Source organism: Sapajus apella, unplaced genomic scaffold, assembly GCF_009761245.1.
Source record: "Sapajus apella isolate SASKATOON/1434 unplaced genomic scaffold, GSC_monkey_1.0 scaffold63, whole genome shotgun sequence".
NCBI classification, from domain to species: domain Eukaryota; kingdom Metazoa; phylum Chordata; class Mammalia; order Primates; family Cebidae; genus Sapajus; species Sapajus apella.
Genome location: NW_022437003.1, coordinates 12,455,507 through 12,479,496, shown reverse-complemented (window position 1 = coordinate 12,479,496; position 23,990 = coordinate 12,455,507). Strand labels below are relative to the sequence as shown.

The 23,990-nt window shown below is 40.2% G+C and overlaps 1 protein-coding gene across 2 annotated transcripts; it reads left to right on the top strand.

The window, feature by feature from the left end:
• Positions 1 to 440: 440 nt before the first annotated feature.
• Positions 441 to 8,159, top strand: EDN1 (endothelin 1). 2 transcript variants are annotated; one of them, XM_032247704.1, is made up of 5 exons: positions 441 to 1,049; positions 2,684 to 2,852; positions 4,747 to 4,902; positions 5,066 to 5,209; positions 6,936 to 8,159. In XM_032247704.1, the coding sequence occupies exons 1-5, from the start codon at positions 986 to 988 to the stop codon at positions 7,039 to 7,041; spliced, it is 639 nt and encodes a 212-aa protein (XP_032103595.1). In that variant the 5' UTR covers positions 441 to 985; the 3' UTR covers positions 7,042 to 8,159. The 2 variants fall into 2 exon arrangements, with proteins under 2 accessions (XP_032103595.1, XP_032103594.1); XM_032247703.1 differs by having other exon boundaries at positions 5,063 to 5,209.
• Positions 8,160 to 23,990: the final 15,831 nt, after the last annotated feature.

The following is a 23,990-nucleotide window of genomic DNA, read 5'->3' as shown; positions in this document are numbered from 1 at the left end:
CGGGCTTCTGATCAGTGATAGGGAAAGGATTGGGTATGCACCTAAACGACCTCTAATTTTTTTTTTTAAAGCTTCCCTTTCTTGCCAGTCCCTCACGGATCTTTCTCCCATAGATGCAAAGAACTTTAGCAAAAAAAAAAAATAAAAAGACCCGCAGGAAGGGGGCTTGAAGAGAAAAAAGTACGTTTATCTGCCAAAATAGTCTGACCCCCAGTAGCGGGGGGAGTGACGAGGGAAGGCAGTCCCTTGTTTGACCGAGACTAGAATCGGAGAGACATAAAAGGAAAATGAAGCGAACAACAATTAAAAAAAAATTCCCCGGCTCACAACAATACAATCTATTTAAACTGTGGCTCATACTTTTCATACCAATGGTATGACTTTTTTTCTGGAGTCCCCTCTCCTGACTCTTGAACTCCGAGGCTGGCAGCTTGCAAAGGGGAAGCAGACTGCAGCACTGCACGGGCAGGTTTCGCAAAGGTCTCTAATGGGTATTTTCTTTTTCTTAGCCCTGCCCCCGAATTGTCAGACGGCGGGCGTCTGCCTCTGAAGTTAGCAGTGATTTCCTTTCGGGCCTGACCTTATCTCCGGCTGCACGTTGCCTGTTGGTGACTAATAACACAATAACATTGTCTGAGGCTGGAATAAAGTCGGAGCTGTTTACCCCCACTCGAATAGGGGTTCAATATAAAAGCCAGCGGAGAGCTGTCCAAGTCAGACGCGCCTCTGCATCTGCGCCAGGCGAGCGGCTCCTGCGCCTCCTGCAGTCCGGGATCGCCGCGTGCGCCCGCAGACGCTCCGCTCGCCGCCTGCTCTCCTGCCCGGCGCTGCCTCTTCTCCCCGTTAAAGGGCGCTGGGGCTGAAGGATCGCCTTGAGATCTGAGCGACCCGCAGAGCTGTGAGGGACCTGAAGCTGTTTTTCTTCGTTTTCCTTTGGGTTCAGTTTGCACGGGAGGTTTTTGATCCCCCCCCTTTTTTTTCCAGAATGGATTATTTGCCCATGATTTTCTTTCTGCTGTTGGTGGCTTTCCAAGGAGCTCCAGAAACAGGTAGGCAAGCTCGCTGACTTGTACCGTCTCGGAATTACAAGTTAATGTGCTCTTATCCGCCTTCGTGCTTTTCTTACTCCTGTTTTTCCCCGTTCTTTTTGTGACTGCAGCTTAGAGAACAAGTGTCTGAGAATTATGGCTCAAAGCTACTTAAGTTTTCTAGTGAGAAATGTTAAGACTCCTCTATTGGATACAATTAGATACAATTGACTATAACATGGTATTAAAATAACTTACTGCTTTGTTATTATTATTGCATTGTGTGTTTCCTTGGCTTTTAAATAATAATAAGAGTATGGGCAAGATACAATTTACTCAAATGTATGTTTGCAATATATGTGTTTATACAAGTACACAGGATATATAGAAACTTAAATCTTAAACACTGCTTTAATAGTGTGTTAACGTGTAAAATATTTAAGCATTCCAGCTTGAAGCCAAGGAATTTTATCCAAGTCAGTCATTCAAGCAGTATATGTGCAGTAAAATCACCTGCAGAACAAAAGTCTGTTGACTACCCGCGCCCCCCCGACCCCCGCAGGCAGTTTCTGGGTGAAGCAGATGTTTTCTTTAAAATTTGTCATTATTGAGTTTAGGTTTCTTTTGGCAGGTTTTTGGCATCCAACACAGTGTGAGCTCTCTTTTCAGTTTTATTCACCTGTCCTGGGAGGAGAGCTAGGATAATTCTTGGCTGCTTAAGGATTTAGGCAGTGCGTGTGCATCTGCCTGGGTCCCCCTGTTTTTGGGGTCAGTGCACTTTTTTTGTCTTCTCGTGACCCTGACTAAAGAGAAAGGATGTCAAGGGAATGAAAATCCTGGAATGTGTCTGATCATTTGAAATGTACCAAATTGGGCAGATAAGCTACATGGCTAAATTGTCAGGAGGAAGAGGCAAGGCAGTAGTGGGGAAGGGGGAGGCAGCGATCCCACATGAGCCTGATGTCCAGGGATTCGGAATTCAAAACCCACGCAGCCTTCCCTAGGTCCCCTGACCTGCTTCTCAGCTCCACCTTAGGTCACTGGTTTCTATGGAGTTACCCTCCTGAAATGAATATTGTATCGTTAATTTCTCTCTCCAATCATTTCCCCCACTTAATTTCGAAAGGTATATATTATCTGGGGTACTCTGTGCCCTGCACAGGGTGTGCAGTGGGTGGGTACCCTCTAAAGAGAGGTCATCCTGAATGGGGAAGTGGTCCCAAAGCTAGGAATAACAGTGTGATTTCTTGTCTTTCATCATGTGTCAATGTTAAGCCACAGTGGATTGTGCTGTCCTACTAAGTTCCTTGCAGAAGCCAACCAGATTTTCAACAGGCAGCATTCCAAAGCATTTCCCTGAGCCTGCTTCAAGAGGGGTGGGGGAAGTCCCTTTTCAGGCATTTGTCTCCTCTGCATTTGTATAATCTCCCTGAAGGTGGATAAGCCAAGAGGATGAGGGGGAGGCAAAAGGTGAAGTCATGTTAAGAAGGGAAAAAATAAAGAGCCCTTTTTTTCTGTGTTTCTTGCTGATGGCAGGCAGGCTGTGTGCTTCATCTGCTTTTATCTGCTCTGCTAGCTCTGACCCTACTGTGATCCAGCATGTCTCTGGGCCTCTGAGGAGACATCCCCCACTGACCTGCTCTTTCTCTCCCCAGCAGTCTTGGGCACTGAGCTCAGCACAGTGGGTGAGAACAGCGGGGGAAAATCCACTCCCAGTCCACCCTTGCGGCTCCGCCGGTCCAAGCGCTGCTCCTGCTCGTCCCTGATGGATAAAGAGTGTGTCTACTTTTGCCACCTGGACATCATCTGGGTCAACACTCCTGAGTAAGTCTCTAGAGGGCATCGTAACCCTAGTCATTCATTAGCTCTGGCTTCACCAGAAGCCCGGTTTTAGAGTCTCTTTTCTAGGGACTCTGAAGGTAGCCTTTCATCATAGTTTCCCTCTATTCCTGAAAATAACAACGGCTTGGTTTTTAGCAACAAAGTGGAGGGTCTTCTGGGGTCCCATAGCTCAGGCTACAAGTGATGGGATAGACAGAAGGAGCTGAAGACAAGCACAAGGCCGCCGCACATTTCAAATGAGGAACTTTCAGTGAGGGGAGCCTGTGGGGGACACTGTCACCGTGGCATCTGACAGGGTTTAGGGTTAGGGAATGGCCGAGGTCAGATGTGGGTTACTGCAATCTGTGCTTCTCATGGGAGGGTGGAGACTGAGAGGCAGAAGGGATTATATAGAGGGTGAGAATCTGTTAATTTTACTTATACAAATACCTAGGCTCAAAATATTGCAGTCATTTATGCAGGAAAGAGTTTGTAGCAGAGATAGAACCGGAGCTTGGCTTTCCTTTGCTGCGATATTTTCTCTTTAGACATGCCCATTTCAGAACAGAAATAGAGATGCTGTCCATAGGCTTCTCTTTCACCTACAGAGAAGAAAAGCAGTGTTTCCCCTCTGCCCTGGACACTAGTTCATCACCTATGAAAAGCAGTCAGAAACAAGCCCACATTTACTGTGCGTGCGGTGTCCCATATGACGAAGGAGGACCAAAATCCAAACGCTATCAAACCAAACCACAAAGCACAAGGAGCCTAATAATTACTAAGGGGATACTTCCAAAGCAAGGACTTTATTTCTTAGATGAGAATCAAAATGGACGCATTGGAAATTATTGAAGAGCCCTCTGGCAATGAGTCCTTCCACAAGCATAAGATATCACCCAATGGCAGGAGAAATGTGCGAACATGTATCTCCTCCTCCCCCCATGGGGGGGTGCACTTTTTGCATTATCCTACATGGTTTGAATTGAAAATAGGTTTTAAAAATCATGTGAGTTGGCCGGGTGTGGTGGCTCATGCCTGTAATCCCAGGACTTTGGGAGGCCAAGGCGGGTGGATCATGAGGTCAGCAGTTCAAGACCAGCCTGGCCAATATAATGAAACCCCATCTCTACTAAAAATACAAAAACATTTAGCTGGGTGTGGTGGTGCACACCTGTAGTCCCAACTGCTCAGGAGGCTGAGGTGGGAGAATCGCTTGAACCCAGGAGGCAGAGTTTGCAGTGAGCTGAGATCACACCACTGCACTCCAGAGTGAGACTTTGTCTCAAAAAAAAAAAAAAAAACAAAAAAAAAAATCAAAACCCTGTGAGTCATGGTTTTGCATTGAAGTATCTTCCCACTGTGTACCCACAAATGGTTGTTAATTAAATAGACCATTAGTAAAGGAAGAAAATATAAAGCAGTTGCCAAGCAGAGATGTCCTAATTTTTGACAAAAAATAAACAATGTTGCTTGTGTCAAGAAGAAACTGAACTTTGTGAAGAATTGAAATGGAATTCCACTGGGGGCGGTGGGTGGGGAGGGATAACATGGGGAGAAATGCCAGATGTAGGAGACAGGGGGATGGAGGCAGCAAACCACATTGCCATGTGTGTACCTATGCAACAATCCTGCATGATTTGCACATGTACCCCAGAACCTAAAGTACAATTAAAAAAAAAAAAAAAGAAAAACTTGTTTTTTCCTGCTTAGATACATACAGTCATGGCCATTGATGCACAGGTGTTCCTGACTGTTATTACACTTTACCCTCTGAAATGACACTCCCAAGTGCTGTGTGATGAGCTCCTTGTGTACCCAGTGGAATGGGTGTGCCCTTGTGTCATTTTAAAGACTATTAAGTATGCTAATATCTTTTCTTCCTCTCTTTGGATAATAGGCACGTTGTTCCATATGGACTTGGAAGCCCTAGGGCCAAGCGAGCCTTGGAGAATTTACTTCTCACAAAGGCAGCAGCCCACAAGAATAGATGCCAATGTGCAAGCCAAAAAGACTTGAAGTGCTGGAATTTTTGCCAAGCAGGAAAAGAACTCAGGTGAGCAGAAATACCTTTGCTTTTCAATCAGTTTAATGGCCTCCTGACCTCCTTCCTATCATGGTGCTATCTTCCTGTTTCAGGGAGAGTAACAGAGACATTGAAAGGCAAGGTAAATTCGAAGATAATATGCTGAAATGTTTTTCCTTGTGTATTTTAACAGGACCCTAGACAGTATGGAGATAGCCTGGAATACCCATAAGAAAGGAAAAGACTGTTCTAAGCTTGGGAAAAAGTGTGTTCATCAGCAGTTAGTGAGAGGAAGAAGAATCAGAAGAAATTCAGATGAACACCTAAGACAAACCAGGTAAGAGGGAAGGAAGTAAAATTAGGAAGAGGTTCACAAGAACAGCCAGCCCCGGTCAGTGATGGCAGTGGCCTGTTCTCCAGCCCTTCTTACCTGGGCATGGGAAACACTTAGAAAACAGTAACAGAGGAGATCTATGCATTCTAAAGATTAAAAAGAGCAAAAGAATTCCTCCTAAATATTTCCGTGAAGCTCTGGAATGCAAACTGATGCCCTCTCTACTTTTAGCACGTACCATTTCATCTACAGGTAGATTTCCCAACCAAAATAGATCCAGAGATGCCTTTGTCATTCGGTCATATACAGCCTTTACCTCTCAGAGTCAACGTGTTTACCACTTTCCCTGAGAAATCAAGAATGATTTTGGGGACAGGACATTTAGAAAAAGAATCAAAATGTCATGGATAATCAAGTTCTTCAAAAAGTAGCAGTTATTCAGATGGCCGAGGGAAAAATAAAGTCATTAGATAGGCTTGGTAGAATTTAGAACATGCTGTTTTTCAGGTTTATGATTTTTTTTTTAAATAGGGAAATGTATTCTGGTGCAGAGCCAATATCATTCCAAAAAGCTCTCTCTTTCCCTGGTCAGTCATGCACTGGGATAGAGAAGGGATCTGGATTAGACAACATCACAGAGTTGCTCTGAGCTGCTCTTTGGTGATAACCCTTCCAAATCCTAAACGTTTTGGAATTCACAAGATCGAAGGAGGAAACCTATTCTCCCATCTATCACATGTTCTGCATTTCTCTTTCGTGGTCTATGAAAACTTTCCTAGAAATCCAGTGGCAAGAAGTCCTATGATTAAACTGTTCTGAGCTCAGGCCAGGCAGTCATGAACTACTTCTGAGTTGTTTATTGCTGATTTGTGGGGCAGCCTCAGCCATCAGTTCCTTCACCCCTGCTATGAGAGTTTCCATATTTATGGTTCCAGGCCAGTAATGCTTCCCACAAGATCAGTTTCTGAACTAACCTGGAATAATTTTATGAGTTTGTGTTATGTCAACTATTAAGTCAACATTATAGTTCTTCCCTCTGTATTTCTTCTGTAAAAAGAAAACATTAGGCCCACACAAAAATTCTTTTTTAAAATAATTGCCATAAAGTACTTGCTCTGGGCCTACTGTATGCTTCTTTTCATTTTCTCTCTTTTCAACTAAGCAATTGTCAATTCATTAAGATGACTGTAACTATTCAAAACCTATGCTGAGTTCTTCAATGCAAGGTCGCATAGTGGTGAAGTTTGGGCTGAGGCTACAGAAGAAACCAGAACAGCTCTAGGTTATTTAAACATTGTATTTACTGAAAAATTAGCTGGGTGTGGTGGTGTGCACCTATAGTCCCAGCTACTCTGGAGGCTGAGGCAGGAGAATCGCTTGAACCCGGGAGGCGGAAGTTGCAGTGAGCCAAGATCGTGCCATTGCACTCCAGCCTGGTGACAGGGCAAGACCCCATCTCAAAAAAAAAATTGTATTATTGTATTTATTGCTCAATGCCCCTTAGACTTGACCATATGACCCCTCTCTCCCATTCTAAGCATGGGGCAGGCTTTGTTTATGCTATGGTAATAGATACCACTTGAGGTTTTATCAAAGAGTTGCAGTGGGTGGTGAAAGTTCACAACCAGATTTAGATTTTGTTTGTGCCAGATTCTAATTTTAGATGTTTCTTTTGCAAAGGGGTGATTTTTAAAACTAACATTTGTTTTTTCTTATCTTGCTTTATTAGGTCAGAAACCATCAGCAACAAGGTCAAACAATCTTCTCATGATCCCAAGCTGAAAACCAAGCCCTCCAGGGAGCACAGCGTAACCCACAACCGAGCACACTGGTGACAGACCTTCAAGGCCTGTCTGAAGCCATAGTCTCCACGGACAGCCCCGTGGCCGATTCTGCACTCTCCACCCTGACTGGGATCAGAGCAGGAGCGTCCTCTTTGCTTGTTCCTGACTGGCAAAGGACCAGCGTCCTCGTCCAAAACATTCCAAGAAAGGTTAAGGAGTTCCCCCAAACTGTCTTCATTGGCTTCCATCAGTGGTAACTGTTTTGGTCTCTCCTTTCATATGGGGATAACAATGGACCTCTCAGAAAGCAGAAACGCACGGTGACATTCGAATTCAGGTGGCATCCTCCAGAGAGAGGAAGGAGATTCCACAGAAGGGTGGAGTTTCTGACGAAGGTCCTAAGGGAGTGTTTGTGTCTGACTCAGGCGCCTGGCACATTTCAGGGAGAAACTCCAAAGTCCACGCAAAGATTTTCTAAGGAATGCACAAATTGAAAACATACTCAAAAGGCAAACATGCAAGTAGAAAAAAAAAGACTTTTGTTTAAATTCGTAAAATGCAAAACTGAATGAAACTGTTACTACCATAAATCAGGATATGTTTCACGAATATGAGTCTACCTCACCTATATTGCACTCTGGCAGAAGTATTTCCCACATTTAATTATTACCTCCCCAAACTCTTCTCCTGCTGCCCCCTTCCCCATCCCCCATACTAAATTCTAGCCTCAGAGAAGTCTGGTCTAATGTGTCAGCAGTAGATATAATATTTTCCTAGTAATCTACTAGCTCTGATCCATAAGATAAAAAAACATCATTAAATCAGGAGATTCCCTGTCCTTGATTTTCGGAGACACAATGGTATAGGGTTGTCTATGAAATATATTGAAAAGTAAGTGTTGGTTATGCTTTAAAGCAGTAAAATTATTTTCCTTTATATAACCGGCTAATGAAAGAGGTTGGATTGAATTTTGATGTACTTATTTTTTTATAGATATTTATATTCAAACAATTTATTCCTTATATTTACCATGTTAAATATCTGTTTGGGCAGGCCATATTGGTCTATGTATTTTAAAATATGTATTTCTAAATGAAATTGAGAACATGCTTTGTTTTGCCTGTCAAGGTAATGACTTTAGAAAATAAATATTTTTTTTCCTTACTGTACTGATTTTGAATCGTTACTGCAATTTCTAAGGAGTGGACCAAACTGATTAAGAAATATAAAGGCAAATGGTTAAAGACGGTTTTGTAGAAAAGTGACCATTGGAAGGATTTTACAGTCTAAGCTAATTATAAAAAGAATTTAATCTATATCTTAAATATTGATTTTATATTGCATTGAGGTAAAAACACAAAACACCAAAGCAGCTTTAACACCTCTATCTTCTCTTGGGTAGCAGCCTCCTGCTTCCCTTTCACCTGAAAATCCTCCAGGGACTTCATCCATTAACTTGGCTCAGGCAGGATTCAACAGTTTAAGCTGATGGTGTGGTGAGAGATGCTTTCTCCATATTAATGGACTGAAGGAAGTAATGGCAAGACAACCCCCCAAAACATACCTAGTTATACAGTTACACACCAGAGTTGCTTTTAGAAAATGGGCTGCTCAGAGCAAGTAGAGGCTTCCAATGGCTTTTCATTTTCTCACATTAAGGATTTTGTTTATTAAAGAACATTGACTACCATTGCTTCTTCGTGATAGCCTAGGACTGGCCATCTGCCCATGGAGGTAGAGAAACCAGGTCCTGATTCTAGGTCATCTGCCACAAAGCACCACTTCCTCTTCACTTTGCCTTGGCTGGCCTTGCCAGCTCACTGGAGAGCACAGTGTTGCAACTGGTCACCACTAACTGAGCTCTCCAAGAGCTTGATCAACACTCGAGAATCTTCGTTGCCCTTCTCTGACAGTGTCTGAAGGAATTCCTGTCATTCAACAAATATTAGCTTGTAGTGATCACTGCTGTCCGGACAGTGACACATCAGAAGGATTTCAAATAATAGTCTTCAGGCATGCGTAATCAATGTCCTGGGCAGAGTCTCCATCCTCATTGACCTTCATTTTTCTTTTTAAGGCACAGTCCAATGTCTTTGGGGAATTGTTTTTTGTTTGTTTTTGTTTTTTTGAGACAGAGTTTTGCTCTTGTTGCCCAGGCTGGAGTGCAATGGCACGATCTCACTGCAACTTCTGCCTCCCAGGTTCAAGTGATTCTCCTGCCTCAGCCTCCTGAGTAGCTGGGCTTACAGGCATGCGACACCACACCCAGCTAACTTTGTATTTTTAGTAGATGGGGTTTCTCCATGTTGGTCAGGCTGGTCTCAAACTTTCAACCTCAGGTGATCCTCCCGCCTCAGCCTCCCAAAGTGCTGGGATTACAGGTGTGAGCCACTGCGCCCAGGGGTGAAATTGTTTATAAAGCTTACTTTATGTAGTAAACTTCCTCAGTGTGTGGCTCTCAAGGGGACTGTTAAGCTTTGCCAACATTGACAAGGTGCTTGATCTGAACTTAGCCACTATTTAATCTTGATTGTAAAATTCACCATACAATTTCCTTGTATGGTGAATTTTCTCATCTGTTAAATAAGGGAGTTTGGGGGAGTTTATCTAATACCTCTGAGAAAGAGTTCAAGATTACATAAAGAAGTTGAAGTGGCGTGATAAAAATGAAGATCTGAGCTTAGAAGACATGGACCTAATACATTTAAGAGGAAGTCAGAATGAGAGAAGCCACTGAACAAAACAGTCCAAAGGACAACATAGCAAGTCAGAGTAATAAGAGTTTTGGTTGCGTTTTTCATCAGTCAAATGCTTAAACCCTCTGTTCCCATGTTTTATATATATATTAATTACTATATTATTATATATATATTACTATATATAGTAATATATATACAATATATACTATATATATATAAATATATATATATAGTATATATACTATATATACTATATATATACAAATATATATATACAATATATACTATATATAGAAATATATAGTATATATTATATATATTACTATATATTGTAGTAATACTATACTGTATATTATATATATTACCATATATATAATACACATAGTATATATTATATATATTACTATATATATAACTATATTGTTATATATATATATTACTGTATATATTACTACATATATAAAAATATAGTAACATATATAGTATATATAAATATATATACTAATATATATATTATATATAAAACCCTGTTTATATATATATATATATATTGCTATATATATATATATATATATATAAAACCCTCTGTTTTTACATATATGTAAATATATATATTACTATATATATATATATAAAACATTTTCTTTGTCTGCTCATCAGTTGATGGGAACTTAGGTTGATTCCATATCTTTGCAACTGTGAATTGTGCTGTGTTAAACATACTCGTGTAGGTGTTTTTTGATGTATTGACTTCTTTTCCTTTAGGTAAATTCCTAGTAGTGGGATGGCTGGATAGAGTGGTAGATCTACTTTTAGTTCTTTGAGAACTCTTCATACTGTTTTCTACAGAGGTTGAACGAATTTACATTCTTCTTGGAGATTTTTAGCAGCGCAATTTTATGGTTGCCAAAGTCAAGATCTGCCTTAGCCCAGGGCTTGCTAGGGACCTAGATGTGCAATAGGAAGGAGCAAGAGGGACAAGTTGCCTGTAAGATTGATTCTTGCCCTCTTAGATTAATTTGGGACTAGGAAAGAGTGGCCCTATAATTTATTATTTAAACTGGGACATATTTGACAGTACGTGGTGACACTCTTAACAATTCTCATGGAGCTACGCACTGGGCTGTTTTGAAAAAAACTGGACACATGGTCACCTTAGATCAAAACAAGCCTTGAATCAGGTCAGAATTTCAGAACCATCTTGGCTTCTTGGAAGTGTCAGAGCGTGGTGCTGTGTAAGCACACTCAATGTCTGTATACCTTTCCTGCAGATGAGGCTGTGGCAGGGCAACTCCTCCTTTTCTGGTGCCTTCAGCCTCAGGGCTTGGGGCATAATGTGTCATTCAATAAATGCTTGTTCAATGGATAAATAAATACACAGGTGAGTTCCAGTGTTCGGTAAGATGGGAAAAGCTGGTACTCTTCTAGCCAGAATGCAACTAGGCTACAGAAGATTTGTAAGACCCATTTCCAGGACTCTCTTTGCAGAGTCGATGTAGCTGAAATCTTCTTTTATTGAGGCTCTGGGCTGGTGGTAAATTATTTGACACAATGGGGTATTCTTTCTACTCCAATCCATCCTGCATGTCACCATAATAATAACAATAATCGTCTCCAAATGCTTTTAATTATAATTTCAATAACTACAGAGCTAGAAGGAAATTAAAAACAACTTAAGCTATTACCCCATCTCAAAAGCCTTCCATTGGCACTCTGCTTATAGAATAAAAATACACTATCTATGAGACAGGCACTACACCAGGAAGAAAGATTGAAAAATGTTACAATTTCAGTATTGGGCATATTAAGTTTTAAATTTTTTGTCATGATGTGAAAGTTGTCAGGATCAAAACGAAATCACCTGTGTTAAAAACCCTAACAAAGGGAGCCAGGAAAGGCCATAAAGGGAGATTTCTCATGCACAAATGCCTGATAACCAAAGCTATCACAAAATACTTTGCAAAAACCACAATCTTGCATAAAGGCCATCACAACCTTACGCAAAAAATACTTCCGTGAAGACATCGGCCCAGCAACTGCCTGTCTAGCCTCAGAATGGTGCCACCTTTGTTACTGATAATTGTAGCCAAGAATAACCTCAAAACAATTACGTTATCCTCCTCATTTTTCCTTTAACAATCTTTGTTTTGCTTTACCTCCCCAAATATGGACATAGTTTACTATGACATATGTATTTTCATTGCAACGTCCATTCCTGAATAAATGTTTTCTTTTTATTTATTAATGTATTTGTTTTTGAAACTGGGTCTCACTCTGCCACCCAGGCTGGAGTGGAATGGCAGTCACAGCTCACTACAGCCTTCACTTCCCAGGCTCAAGTGATCCTTCCACTTCAGCCTCCTAAGTAGCTGGGACCACAGGTGTGCACCAACATGCTCAGCTAATTAAAAAAAAAAAAAATGTGTAGAGATAGGGTCTCCCTATGTTGCCCAGATTGGTTTTGAACTCCTGGGCTCAAGCAATCTTCTCACCTTGACCTCCCAAATAGCTGGGTTTACAAAAGTGATTGTCCCCAGCTCAATTTTTTTTAGGGAGTCTCTCTCTGTCTGTTATCTAGGATGACAGTGGTTATCTTCAAATGCATCCAACATTTGAGAGAATAGTGTAATGAAGCCAATATACCTAGCATACAGTTTATACTGTTGTTGAGATATAATTGGTGTTATTTTATCTCTACCTGCATCCTGCCCTCCTTCTTTGAGTTACTTTGACACCAATCCCAGGTATCATTATTATCTTATCTGTGAATATTTCAGTGTAGACGTAAGGAGCTTGATATGCCTTGTTTAATCAGGTAAAATGTGAAATAGTCGTCTAGATATGTGGGCCTAGAGCTTGGAGTGAATGAAGAACTCACAATAACAAAAGCCTCATGGAACTCATAACAACAAAAGAGACAGTGGATGTTGACAGCTCGTGTTTATGTGGTGCTTGCTAATATCCCAGACAGTCTTTCGAGAACTTCACATGTATCAACTCATTTCCATCTCACTAAAACCCTATGAGGTATTTATCCTATGTTATAGATGAGGAAACTTGAAGACAGAAATTCAATAGTAACTTATGCAAGGTCAGGCAGCTAGTGAAGAGGTAGGAACCAGGTAATATCATTCACTATGATTTTTGATTCAGAAGAATCCAAAGCGATAAAGGTTACACTATAGGATAATCAAGTCCTGTGATGGTATCAAAGTGACAGTGATCGCCTCTGCCTGGAGGCGGGGAGGGGAAGTGGTGGTTTCAGGGAAGGTTTCATAAAAAGAAACAGTGAGAAATCAGCCCTGAATTCCTCAGTAAGCAAGATACCATTCGAAAGAAATTTAAAGCTGAATCAAAGGCATGAAGAAGTCTCAATAAAATGCTTTGCCAATAGATGACTTGATAAAAAGAACATAACCTAACATGCTCATGTGATTGACTCATAAGAAAAGTAAACAGGTATCTAGATCATTAAAAGGTGATTTATCTTGCCATAATTCCAGGATGTTGAAAATCGTAAAGCCACACAACAACAACAAATGGGACAGAAATCTCTAATTTTCAAGTGGCATTGATTGAGTTGAAATTTTGGGGTATGACTTTAAAGACAGAAAGAAAGCAATTCTAACAGATTTTGACTGAATTTTGAGAAGTTAACTACATTTGTTAACATTACAATATGATGAAATAATTCCACTGAAAATCACTGTACTTACTGAATGTAAGCTTATTTTATAGTTCACATGCCCTATCAACCTACTCTTTGACACATGGTCACAAATGTCTTCTCACCATGCCAAGAATTCCCTCTTGATATATGGATAAAAATAAGCCACCTGTCAACTTAGATGTCTTCTTTGTGTTTGAACAACTTGATAAGGTACTATTACGGATCGATCCTGCTCTGATGTTGGTCACTGGTGTGGTTCTCCCCACATAACCTCATCATTTTGCTCTGATCACTGGCCACAGGTAGGCAGTGCCTCTTGGTTTGGTAAAAGAAAAAAATGCCCTGGACAATTAGGGAAACGATCTTATCTAGACTACTACAATAACGCAAATGTTCATTAATGAAAAATATCTCAAAGAAAGGAAGGAAACCTGGGATTTTATAAAGGCAGTAAATGAGGGAGCCACAGTGAGTCTCTTGGTAGTCATAAGAAGGATGGAAATGGTCTTTTCTGAACCATGAAGAAAGGGTGGAGAGGAAGATGCAAGAGCAGGCTGTTTCTTTGCAGTTTGCCATTTTTCAGAACACAAAGGATTGAGGAGATTTGAGGGACACAGGACTTAGGTAAAGTTCAACATTGTCAGTCCCTGGTTTTGTTCAAGATGAATATCATTCATCAAAGAAACATGCAATGACAATCATAAATCTTCCGAGTGGGGTGAAGTAAGGTCTCAGAAATCATTTCTCAAAGAGTCTTGGTGTTATTCCTACAAAGCCAGGTGAAGCATCTATAGAGAGATAATGGGAAGGTCAGTTGTTTGGGGATTCTGGGAATTAGGCACCTAAAAGGAAGGATGCTTAAAAAGAAAAAAAGAAATATTAGTATAACCGGTATATCAAAGGGCCAGAAATTGAATTCCCAGGGTAATCAGTTCAGTAGATTCCAAGAGGTCAGTGGAGGATAGTCTTTCAATTTTGTAGCACTGCTCTTTGAGTGTCTTGGAGCTACTGAATAGGACATCAGTGCTTTCAGCAGTGCACTCCACAGAGTGTGTCTGACTTAGCATTCCACAGGCTTCTTAGAGGCCCAGACACTGCCTTTCCAGGGAGAAACTGGGCCCATGAAGGGTCTGCTATAGTGGTGAGTCCTTATATATAGGACTCACCTATCTATAAGTATATATAGCAAATTTTAGCTTATAATGCTCCTTCAGATCTTAGGAAAAAGAACCCAGATACAAGACAACCTAGAGTCCTCATAGGGACCTGACTCAGTGACACCAAGTCAGGCAGCAGGGAGAAAAATTGTAAAAAAAGTTTGAAACTGGAAAGATTGAAAATCTGATAAGGACTGATAATTTGGGAATGTTGCAGGATCCAGCCTAACTTACAGATAGGGACAAAAACTGTTTTTTTCACAGCTCAAGAGAAAGTTAATTAAAATTCCACCAGACAAGAAAGTTTCATTTTCATCATTATTCACATTTGATTAAAAAAAATCCCAACAGCTCAAAAAGAATGAACAAGGTTAGAATGAGGTAACCTGAAGTATGTGCTATTTGATGTGATGTATAGTTTTTCATTAAAATGCAAAATTTCTTTGTGTAGTCACTGACTTCGGATCAAGAATAATGTTGAAGAAAGATTATTCTTGCCATTATAAGCCATCTCATTAGATCTAGCATGGTTATTCAGATAGGTACAGCAACAAAGGTAATTTACCATTTTAGCCTTTTAAATTTGCTTTTTGGAAATTTTCATAAGGAGGCTCGGATTGGACATTTAAAAGTCTCTCTAGGCAGGAAGCCAAGCCAAGAACTTGCTACCACATCTCACCTATCAAGTACCTATAAATTTGGGCAAATTTCTTTCTTCTCCAAGTCCCCAAAATATCCTAGGATTCTTAGGCCTACCAGAAAGAGACTTTATTTATTTCCTAACTCACTGATAAGGATGAAGATTTGTAAACCAGGTATCAGGCCTGTTTTCCTGTGAAGGCTTTGTAAAGCATCATCTCCATAAAGCCAACCTCATTTCTTAAAAACATCTGGTCATAGCTGACTAAATGAGCATCATTCTCAGCTATGACATTCCGAGCACTGCCTTAGTTTTGCATAACCTGCATTTTCAATTTTGTCAAGGCGACAAGAAGGAGGTGGTACATGCCTGTAATCCAGCTACTCTGGAGGCTGAGGCAGGAGGATCGCTTGAACCCGGGAAGCAGAGGTTGTGGTGAGCTGAGATCACACCATTGCACAAGAGCGAAACTCTGTCTCAAAAAAAAAAAACAAAAAAAAACAAAAAAAAACCCCAGATTCTTATTGAACCTATGCAAATAATTATATTGCCATGAAAATAAAAATACTCAATAAGAGTTTCCAAATTCTGGGGGAGTCAGGCAGAGAGCATAAAATATCACTATGGAACATTTCATTTTGTTTTTTGTTTTGTTTTGTTTTTTTGAGTCGGAGTTTCACTCTTGTTACCCAGGCTGGAATGCAATGGCACGGTCGGCTCACCGCAACCTCCACCTCCTGGGTTCAGCCAATTCTCCTGCCTCAGCCTCCTGAGTAGCTGGGATTACAGGCACACGCCACCATGCCCAGCTAATTTTTTTATATTTTTTTTTTTTAGTAGAGATGGGGTTTCACCATGTTGACCAGGATGGTCTCGATCTCTTGACCTCGTGATCCACCCGCCTCGGCCTCCCAAAGTGCTGGGATTACAGGCATTTCATTTTGTAAGTGATATCATATTCTCTGAGTTTATAAACTGAGTTTCAGTTTACAAAAAAGCAAACCTAAATTGCCATGAATTATAGATAGCTTAAGAGAAAAAGAAAGGGCTTCGCTATATATCCAGAAAACAGACTATCAGAATGATCATATTCCAAAGAGAAAACACAGTCAGTCCTCATCAGCTCGTTTAGTCCTATGTAGTTCTTATTCCACTCAGTCTTGAGTGAAGAGTCTCATGAGCCCCTTTGTTCCTCAGCTAGAGTTCTAGCAATCCTAACTCAGTCCACTAGTATGTTCTCAATGTTGTTTAAGTGACACCATCAGAAGCCTGTACCCAAAAATATCAGGAAAAAGTAAAGGACAATCTGGCATCATCCTTTTCTACAGGGCTTTGAGACACTACCATGCCGAGGACAAGCATTGTGGCCTGCAGCTGATCTGCAAAGACTGAGATGCATCAGAGTAAAACGAAGACTATCTGTAGATGACAAAAGAAATGGCATTGTGGTTAACTTATTACTGATAATTTTCAAAAGTGAAAGATCTGATGACAGGTCATTAGAACAATAATGCGGAAACCATCATTCTCAGCAAACTGACACAAGAACAGAAAACCAAACACTGCATGTTCTCACTCATAAGTGGGTGTTGAACAATGAGAACACATGGACACAGGGAGGGGAACATCACACACTGGGGTCTGTTGGAGGGTGGGGGGCTAGGGGAGGGATAGCAGGGGGTAGGGAGATTGGGGAGGGATAACATTAGGAGAAATAGCTAATGTCAGTAATGGGGGGATGAAGGCAGCAAACCACCATGGCATGTGTATACCTATGTAGCAATCCTGCAAGATCTACACATGTACCCCAGAACTTAAAGTAAAATAAAACAAAGAACAATAATGCAACTGACAAGGAAATCTGGCTGTTCATGTGGCATGCAAAACAAGATAAAGAAGTTGATCCAGAAGGTTTTAGACAAGGTGGTAATTTCCCCTATTTTCAAAAAGGAGTGGATATTACATATGATTTATAAAAATGGGTTGTATTACTCCATTCTCAGGTAGTGCTATAAAGAACTACCTAACACTGGGTAATTTATCAAGAAAAGAGGTTTAATTGACTCAGTTTCCCAGTCTTTTTTTTTTTTTTTTTTTTGAGACGGAGTTTCGCTCATGTTACCCAGGCTGGAGTGCAATGGCGCGATCTCGGCTCACCGCAACCTCCGCCTCCTGGGTTCAGGCAATTCTCCTGCCTCAGCCTCCTGAGTAGCTGGGATTACAGGCACACGCCACCATGCCCAGCTAATTTTTTGTATTTTTAGTAGAGACGGGGTTTCACCGTGTTGACCAGGATGGCTAGATCTCTTGACCTCGTGATCCACCTGCCTCGGCCTCCCAAAGTGCTGGGATTACAGGCGTGAGCCACAGAAAGCCTGGTTAGGAGGCCTCAGGAAACTTAACGATGGTGCTGGAAGGTGAGGGGGAAGGAGGCACCTTCTTCACAATGGTGGCAGGAGAGGGAGAAAGCCAAGGGGGACATGCCACACACTTTTAAGCCATCAGATCTTGTGAAAACTCACTCACTATCATGAGAACAGCAAGGGAGAATTCACCTCCATGATCCAGTCTCCTCCGGCCAGGCCCCTCATTCAACACAAGGGGATTACAATTCCACATGAGATTTGGGTGGGGATGCAGAGCGAAACTATATCATGGGTAAACATTATTTTGACAGAGAAAAAAACTTAATAATTTTAATAATCCTGACACAAAATACCATGAATATGTCAAGCATATGGTTAGAATATACCGAGAATATATTCTGAATGAGTATGGAGTACATCCTAAATATCTATATGTTAATAAAACTCCATAGGGAGGTGATGCGTATCCTCAGTTGAAAATCACTGGCCTAGAAGATTCTAGGTTCACCTCAAAGAAGCAGATTTGTGATCAAGTTGATATTTAAAAAAAAATAACTGAAATAATTGAATAACTGAAATTATGACTGCACTGTACTATTGTGTAATATTAGACGCAGCAGAACTAGGGCTGTGACAAATAGAACTATATGAGGAGCGATGGTATGGACAATTCTCTAGGGATTTCTACAGTACACACCTTCTGAACTATAACTAACACACATTTTACCTAAAGAAAGCAAGCAAATCTGATTTCCTAACTTATCAATTATAACATATCAAATACAGATACAGGTATTGATCGACTTACGACCTATGCAACTTACAACCATTCGACTTTACAACCACAATCGCTAGCCATGACTGCTCTGCTGTAGATTTTTGGAAACACTACAACATTTTGATGTGTATCAAGAATATCGCTACTGCCTGGGAGGCTGTGACGACAAAGTGCATGAATGGCATCTGGAAAAATTGTGTTAAGCGCTATGTTAATGATTTTGATGGATTTGACAGTGAACATGAACTTGAAACGATTCGGGAAAAAATAGTAAAACTCGCTAAAGACCTTTCTTTGGAGTGTAAAATGGAAGATGTCGAAGAGTTGCTAGACAAAGAATCCAGAGAACTTACAAATGAAGAGCTAATCGGACTGGATGAAGAAAGAGTGGCGGAAGAAGAAAGAAGAGAAGCAGAGAAAGAAGAGGAGGAGCCAGAAAGAAAGTTCACCACGAAGGGATTATCAGACGGTTTATCTTTACTGAATAAACTTCTTATACATTTCGAAGCAATGGACCCAAACATCGAACGATTTGCAAGGATTGAACGGATGGCGCACGATGTGTTTCGTCCATATCGTGAAATTTATGAAGAAAAAAGAAACATACAATTCAGACAAAGCTCACCATGTTTATGAAAAAATCAACTCCGGTAACCCCAACTGCTGCCTCAGATGACGACATCAACGATCCGCAGCCAACCACCAGCGGCCAATAAAATGTTTCGTACATGTTTATATATTTTGATATGTTTTGCAATTGGGAAAATGTTTCATACGGGAATTTTTACACCTGTATTTTGTATTTTTGTATGCACCTGTATTTTGTAATTTTGTATGTTTTGCAAATATTAAACCAGTTGTACTGGTAATGCAGTGTTTTACTTAAACCTGACAAATGTAAAAATAAGAAACAAAATGGTGTAGAGATGATACAAATGGCATAAAATGAACAAAGAAAATTATGATATATAACAATAATGAAAGAAAATTATGATAAAATATGACTTAAAGATTTTTATAACAACATTTCACAGTACTGTACATATATATAGCCTACTCAACTTACGACCAAATCGTGTTACGACCAGTCTGTTGGAACCAATCGTGGTCGTAAGTCGAGCACTAGCTGTAATTATTTCCAGCATCTCTCTTTTTTGTCGTTGTAGATAAAAGAATAAATCTTGTTACTTTTCCAGCCCCTATACCCTAGAAAATTTTCAGAAATAGTTTTAGGTATAAAAGAAATCATTAAGATTGTGTTTGGGGAAGACAAACATCAAAAGTTGCTAGTCGAGTTGAACACTTGGTTAAGTAACATTGTGGGTTACTGAGAAACAATACTTGGTTACATATTTGACTAAAACAACCATAAAATATTTAAAAAGTAAATATAGGAGGTAATATGACTGCAAAGTAGATTAACTCTTTCTAAGAAACTGTTTTCTTAAATAATTAAGTACATTTTTGTGCTTTGAATGTGTTCTCCGGAAATTCATATGTTAAAACCTAATCACCAATGTGATGGTATTTGCAGGTGGAGCTTTTGGGAGGTGATTAGATCATAAAGACAGAGACCTTATGAATGGGATTAGTGACCTTAGAAAAAGAGGCCAAAGATAGCTGCCCTGCCCCTTCTACCACATGAGGACACAGCAGAAGACACCATCTACCAACCAGTAAAGGGTCCTCACCAGACACTGAATTTCCCAGTGCCTTGATATTGGACTTCCCTACTTCCAGAACTGTGGGAAATAAATTTCTGTTGTTTATAAGCCACCCAGTTTATAGTATTTTGTTACAGTATCCCAAACAGACTAAGGCATGAAAAAGTCAGCATAAACCAGGTTATTCAAGTAAGACACAGGCACTGTTTTCTAGGCAGATTGCACAGTAGATAAAGAGTAACCATTTACAATCTTTTATTAAAAGCAAACCAACAATCTGAGAAAAAATTTCATTAAACAGAAAGAAAACAAAATTCTAGCTCCCTTCCTTCCTTTCCTTCCTCTTTCTTTCTTTCTCTTTCTTTCTTCTTTCTTTCCTTCTTTCTTTCTTTCCCTCTCTCTCTTTCTCTCTCTCTCTTTCTTTCTTTCTTTTCTTCCTCCCTCCCTCCCCTCCCCTCCCCTCCCCTCCCTTCCCCTCCCTTTCCCTCCCTCCCTCCCTCCCTCCCTCCCTTCCTTCCTTCCTTCCTTCCTTCCTTCCTTCCTTCCTTCCTTCCTTCCTTTCCTCCCTCCCTTCCTCTTTTCTTTCTTTCTCGGAGTCTTACTCTGTTGCCCAGGTTGGAGTGCAGTGGAGTGATCTCCTCACTGCAACCTCTGCCTTCCAGTTTCAAGCGATTCTGTGCCTCAGTCTCCCGAGTAGCTGGGACTGCAGATGCATGCCACCACACCTGGCTAATTTTTTGCAGTTTTAGTAGAGATGGGGGTTTGCCATGTTGGTCAGGCTGGTCTTGAACTCCTGACCTCAGGGGATCCACCTGCCTTAGCCTCCCAAACTGCTGGGATTACAGGCATGAGCCACTGTGCCCCACCTCTAAAGCTGTTCTTGAAAATTTTATATGTATATCCATTAAACTTTACCTAACTTTGGCCATGACAAATACAATTCCTTTTCTGAGAAGCTCCTGCAGTTTTCAGTGTCCATATGCATCCCTACCAGTGAAACTTCTCAAAGTGCCAGAAATTCATTAACAGATGTATACCAATTTTTACCACATAAGAGGCAAATTTACAAACTTAAAATGATGGTTAGCAATTAATGTTCAGTATTCTACTTTTCTCAGAAATGATCTAGACAGCTCTGGATATCCATTTGTTAAATAAATTTACTACTGGCCTAAGATTTTAAGTTTCTTAAAGACTTTGCAGATTATCTTCAAGCTGACACATTGTATAACATAATTACTGCTGAAATAAAATTTGTCAAAATAAGTATTCAAATTACTTACATACAAATTTACATTTTTTTCATCATTTAAAATATTTAGTAGAAGTGATGCTAGGTCACTCAATTGTTAAATCTGTATACGTTTAGGAAAAATATTCACAAGTAGAATAAAATCTATACCTATACAATATTTAACACTGATAAATCAGAGAAAACTTAGCTGTATTTATTAAACCAAAATTATTAAACTAGACTCATTTGCCAAAAAAGTATCTAAATTACATAAAATTGAATTCCTAAATTGTTTCTGAGTTAATTTCTATAACAATACCTCTTTTAGTCTCCACACTGAAAGTATTAGAGATTCAATTTTCTTAATTTCTTTCTCTTAATAAAAGAATATTTAATTTATGTGAATGCTTATTTATCTCTAAGCCAATCAGACTAGAGATTTTTTAAGAGATTTTATACATAACATAGCTTACTAATATCAGAAGGTAGAAAAATATTACACACTCACATAATGAAAAGTAAAGGCCTTTCTAAAGGCAGACATACAGAGAAAGCTTATAGTTTCATTTCTAGAATTTTAGTTAGATGTCAAACATAAACCCAGAAATACAAAACTCACCAGTCCAGATATTAACTTCCCAGTTGGCGTAATATTCTTAACAGATTTGAACTAAAAATAGACAGACAGAGAGAAGCGATTCTAACTAAATTCTGTCACCTTTCATCCAACAGAGACAATGTCTCTGTAAACCATCAGCTGCTTACAGAGATCATCAAGTGTTCAGATAATGAAACTAGAGGATGTCATTAGAAACTGAGTGAATGCTCAGGAAAAATAACAATCAAGTCTACTGTGCTACCGATGAATGCAAATCCAGAGCACACGAGTTGGACTCACCGTTGGGTCAGGAACACAAAGGGCTCCAGCTGTCTAGATACTCCTGCGGAGTAACGGAGGTCTGAAGGTGAGGCCCAATCTATCCAAGTTCTTGCACCCAACAGAGGGAGTCCTTGTAAGGAGAATGGGGTAAGAAAGGGAGGCTGGTCAGCACAAACGTATCAGGGAAGTGGCTCAAGGGCAGTAAAATGACGAAGAGTATGGTCATTGCATTCAGATACACCTGGATTCAAACCATGGGTCCACTATTTACGAGCCCCTTGGGAAGCTATTTTACCTTCCTATGTCTTCATCTATTCATCTATAATATGGAGATAATAATACCTACCACACAGTGTGATTGTAGATTGCCATCCATATGAAACTCTGGGGACCAGCCTTTTATACATCACACAAACCCTTCACCATGTGACTCTCACTTACTTTACCTGTTTTATCTTTTTTTGTTTTTGTTTTTTTGAGACAGGGTCTCTTTCTGTTGCCCAGGCTGGACTGCAGTGGCATGAACACAGCTCACTACAGCCTCAACTTCCTGGGCCCAAGCCATCCTCCCACCTCAGCCTCCTGAATAGCTGGGACTACAGGTGCACACCACCATGCCTGGCTAAATTCTTATTTTTTAATTTTTTGTAGAGATTGGTCTTACTTTGTAACCCAGGCTGGTCTCAAACTCCTGGCCTCAAGTAATCCTCTTGCCTCGACCTCCCAGTGCTGGGATTACAGGTACGAGCCACCACACCCAGCCCTCCTGTTTTATCTTCACCCTACATCTGTACTATTGCAGGGGAACATTTCTCAAATTTTGTGTGCAACAGAATTAACCTGGAAAGGTTTGACAAAATGAAGATTCCCAAGTCACAAACGTCAGAAATTATGATCCAGCAAAAGATAGCACCTAGAAATCTTTGTTTTGGCAAGAACCCAGGTGGTGCAGATGTGGGTGCTTTTTTAGGTTATGTGGAATTTAAAAAATATACCATGTTAGCTATTCCTCACCCTGGCTGTGAACTTTCTCTCCACCCAGGCTTTTGAAATGCTACTTTCTCAGAGAAGAATGGCTTTTCTTCAAGATTCTTCTGGTGAGCTTCTTTTCCAATATTTTCTCTTCTGTGAGGCCTTCCTGGACTTCTCAAGGCAAAAAGGCTTTGTGGTCTCTACTCTGGTATTTGTTAACAAGTCTGATACTCAACTTGACAGAGAGCTCTTGCAGGGGAGGCACGGCATCTTTCCATCTGTGTTCTCAACATCCAGAGAAGGCACGCTTTGAATGTCTGTTAATTGAAATGACAATCCCAACACTATATTGCAAGAAGAACTATTGGAATCTCTCCCATATTTAGCTTTAAAGTCATCTACAAGCCAGAACTGAGGGTCTTGCAGAGTTTCAGGCCAGAAGGTAGTAAGAGGTTTGTCAAGTCACAGAATGAAGAAAATATCTGCAATACATATATCTGATAAAAGACTGGGCATCTCTCTGGAATATCAGTTTCTAAGAAATGGTGCTAACACGTCATTGTAATAAATCAGAAAAATGGTGCCTGGTAACTCAGGTTTCCACATGCAACTCCTCTCATTACTCGAAAAAAAAATTGTTCTACTTTGACCAAAGTAGATGATGCCTTTGAGTATTAAAAAAAAAAAAAAACCCCACTCCTTCCCAGCATCAGCCTATCTCTGTTACTTTTGTACATTAATATGTTATTAGGTACAATGACAGACGGCTACCATGGGAGTCCAGCTACTTGACAATCATTCGAAGTCAGCACGAAGAGATGCGCAGAAATCTAAAAAGACAAGATGAAGTGCTCTATCTAGGCAACAACGCTTTGCAATACAGACGTCACTGATCTCTACTTCGGAATGTGAGTAAAAATTTTTCTCTGGCTATGGGCAA

Coding starts and splice junctions, on each gene's coding strand:
- EDN1 (XM_032247703.1), top strand. CDS start 986: ATGGATTATTTGCCCATGATTTTCTTTCTGCTGTTGGTGGCTTTCCAA. Junction 1,050..2,683: donor CCAAGGAGCTCCAGAAACAG/GTAGGCAAGCTC, acceptor TTCTCTCCCCAG/CAGTCTTGGGCACTGAGCTC. Junction 5,210..6,935: donor GAACACCTAAGACAAACCAG/GTAAGAGGGAAG, acceptor TTGCTTTATTAG/GTCAGAAACCATCAGCAACA.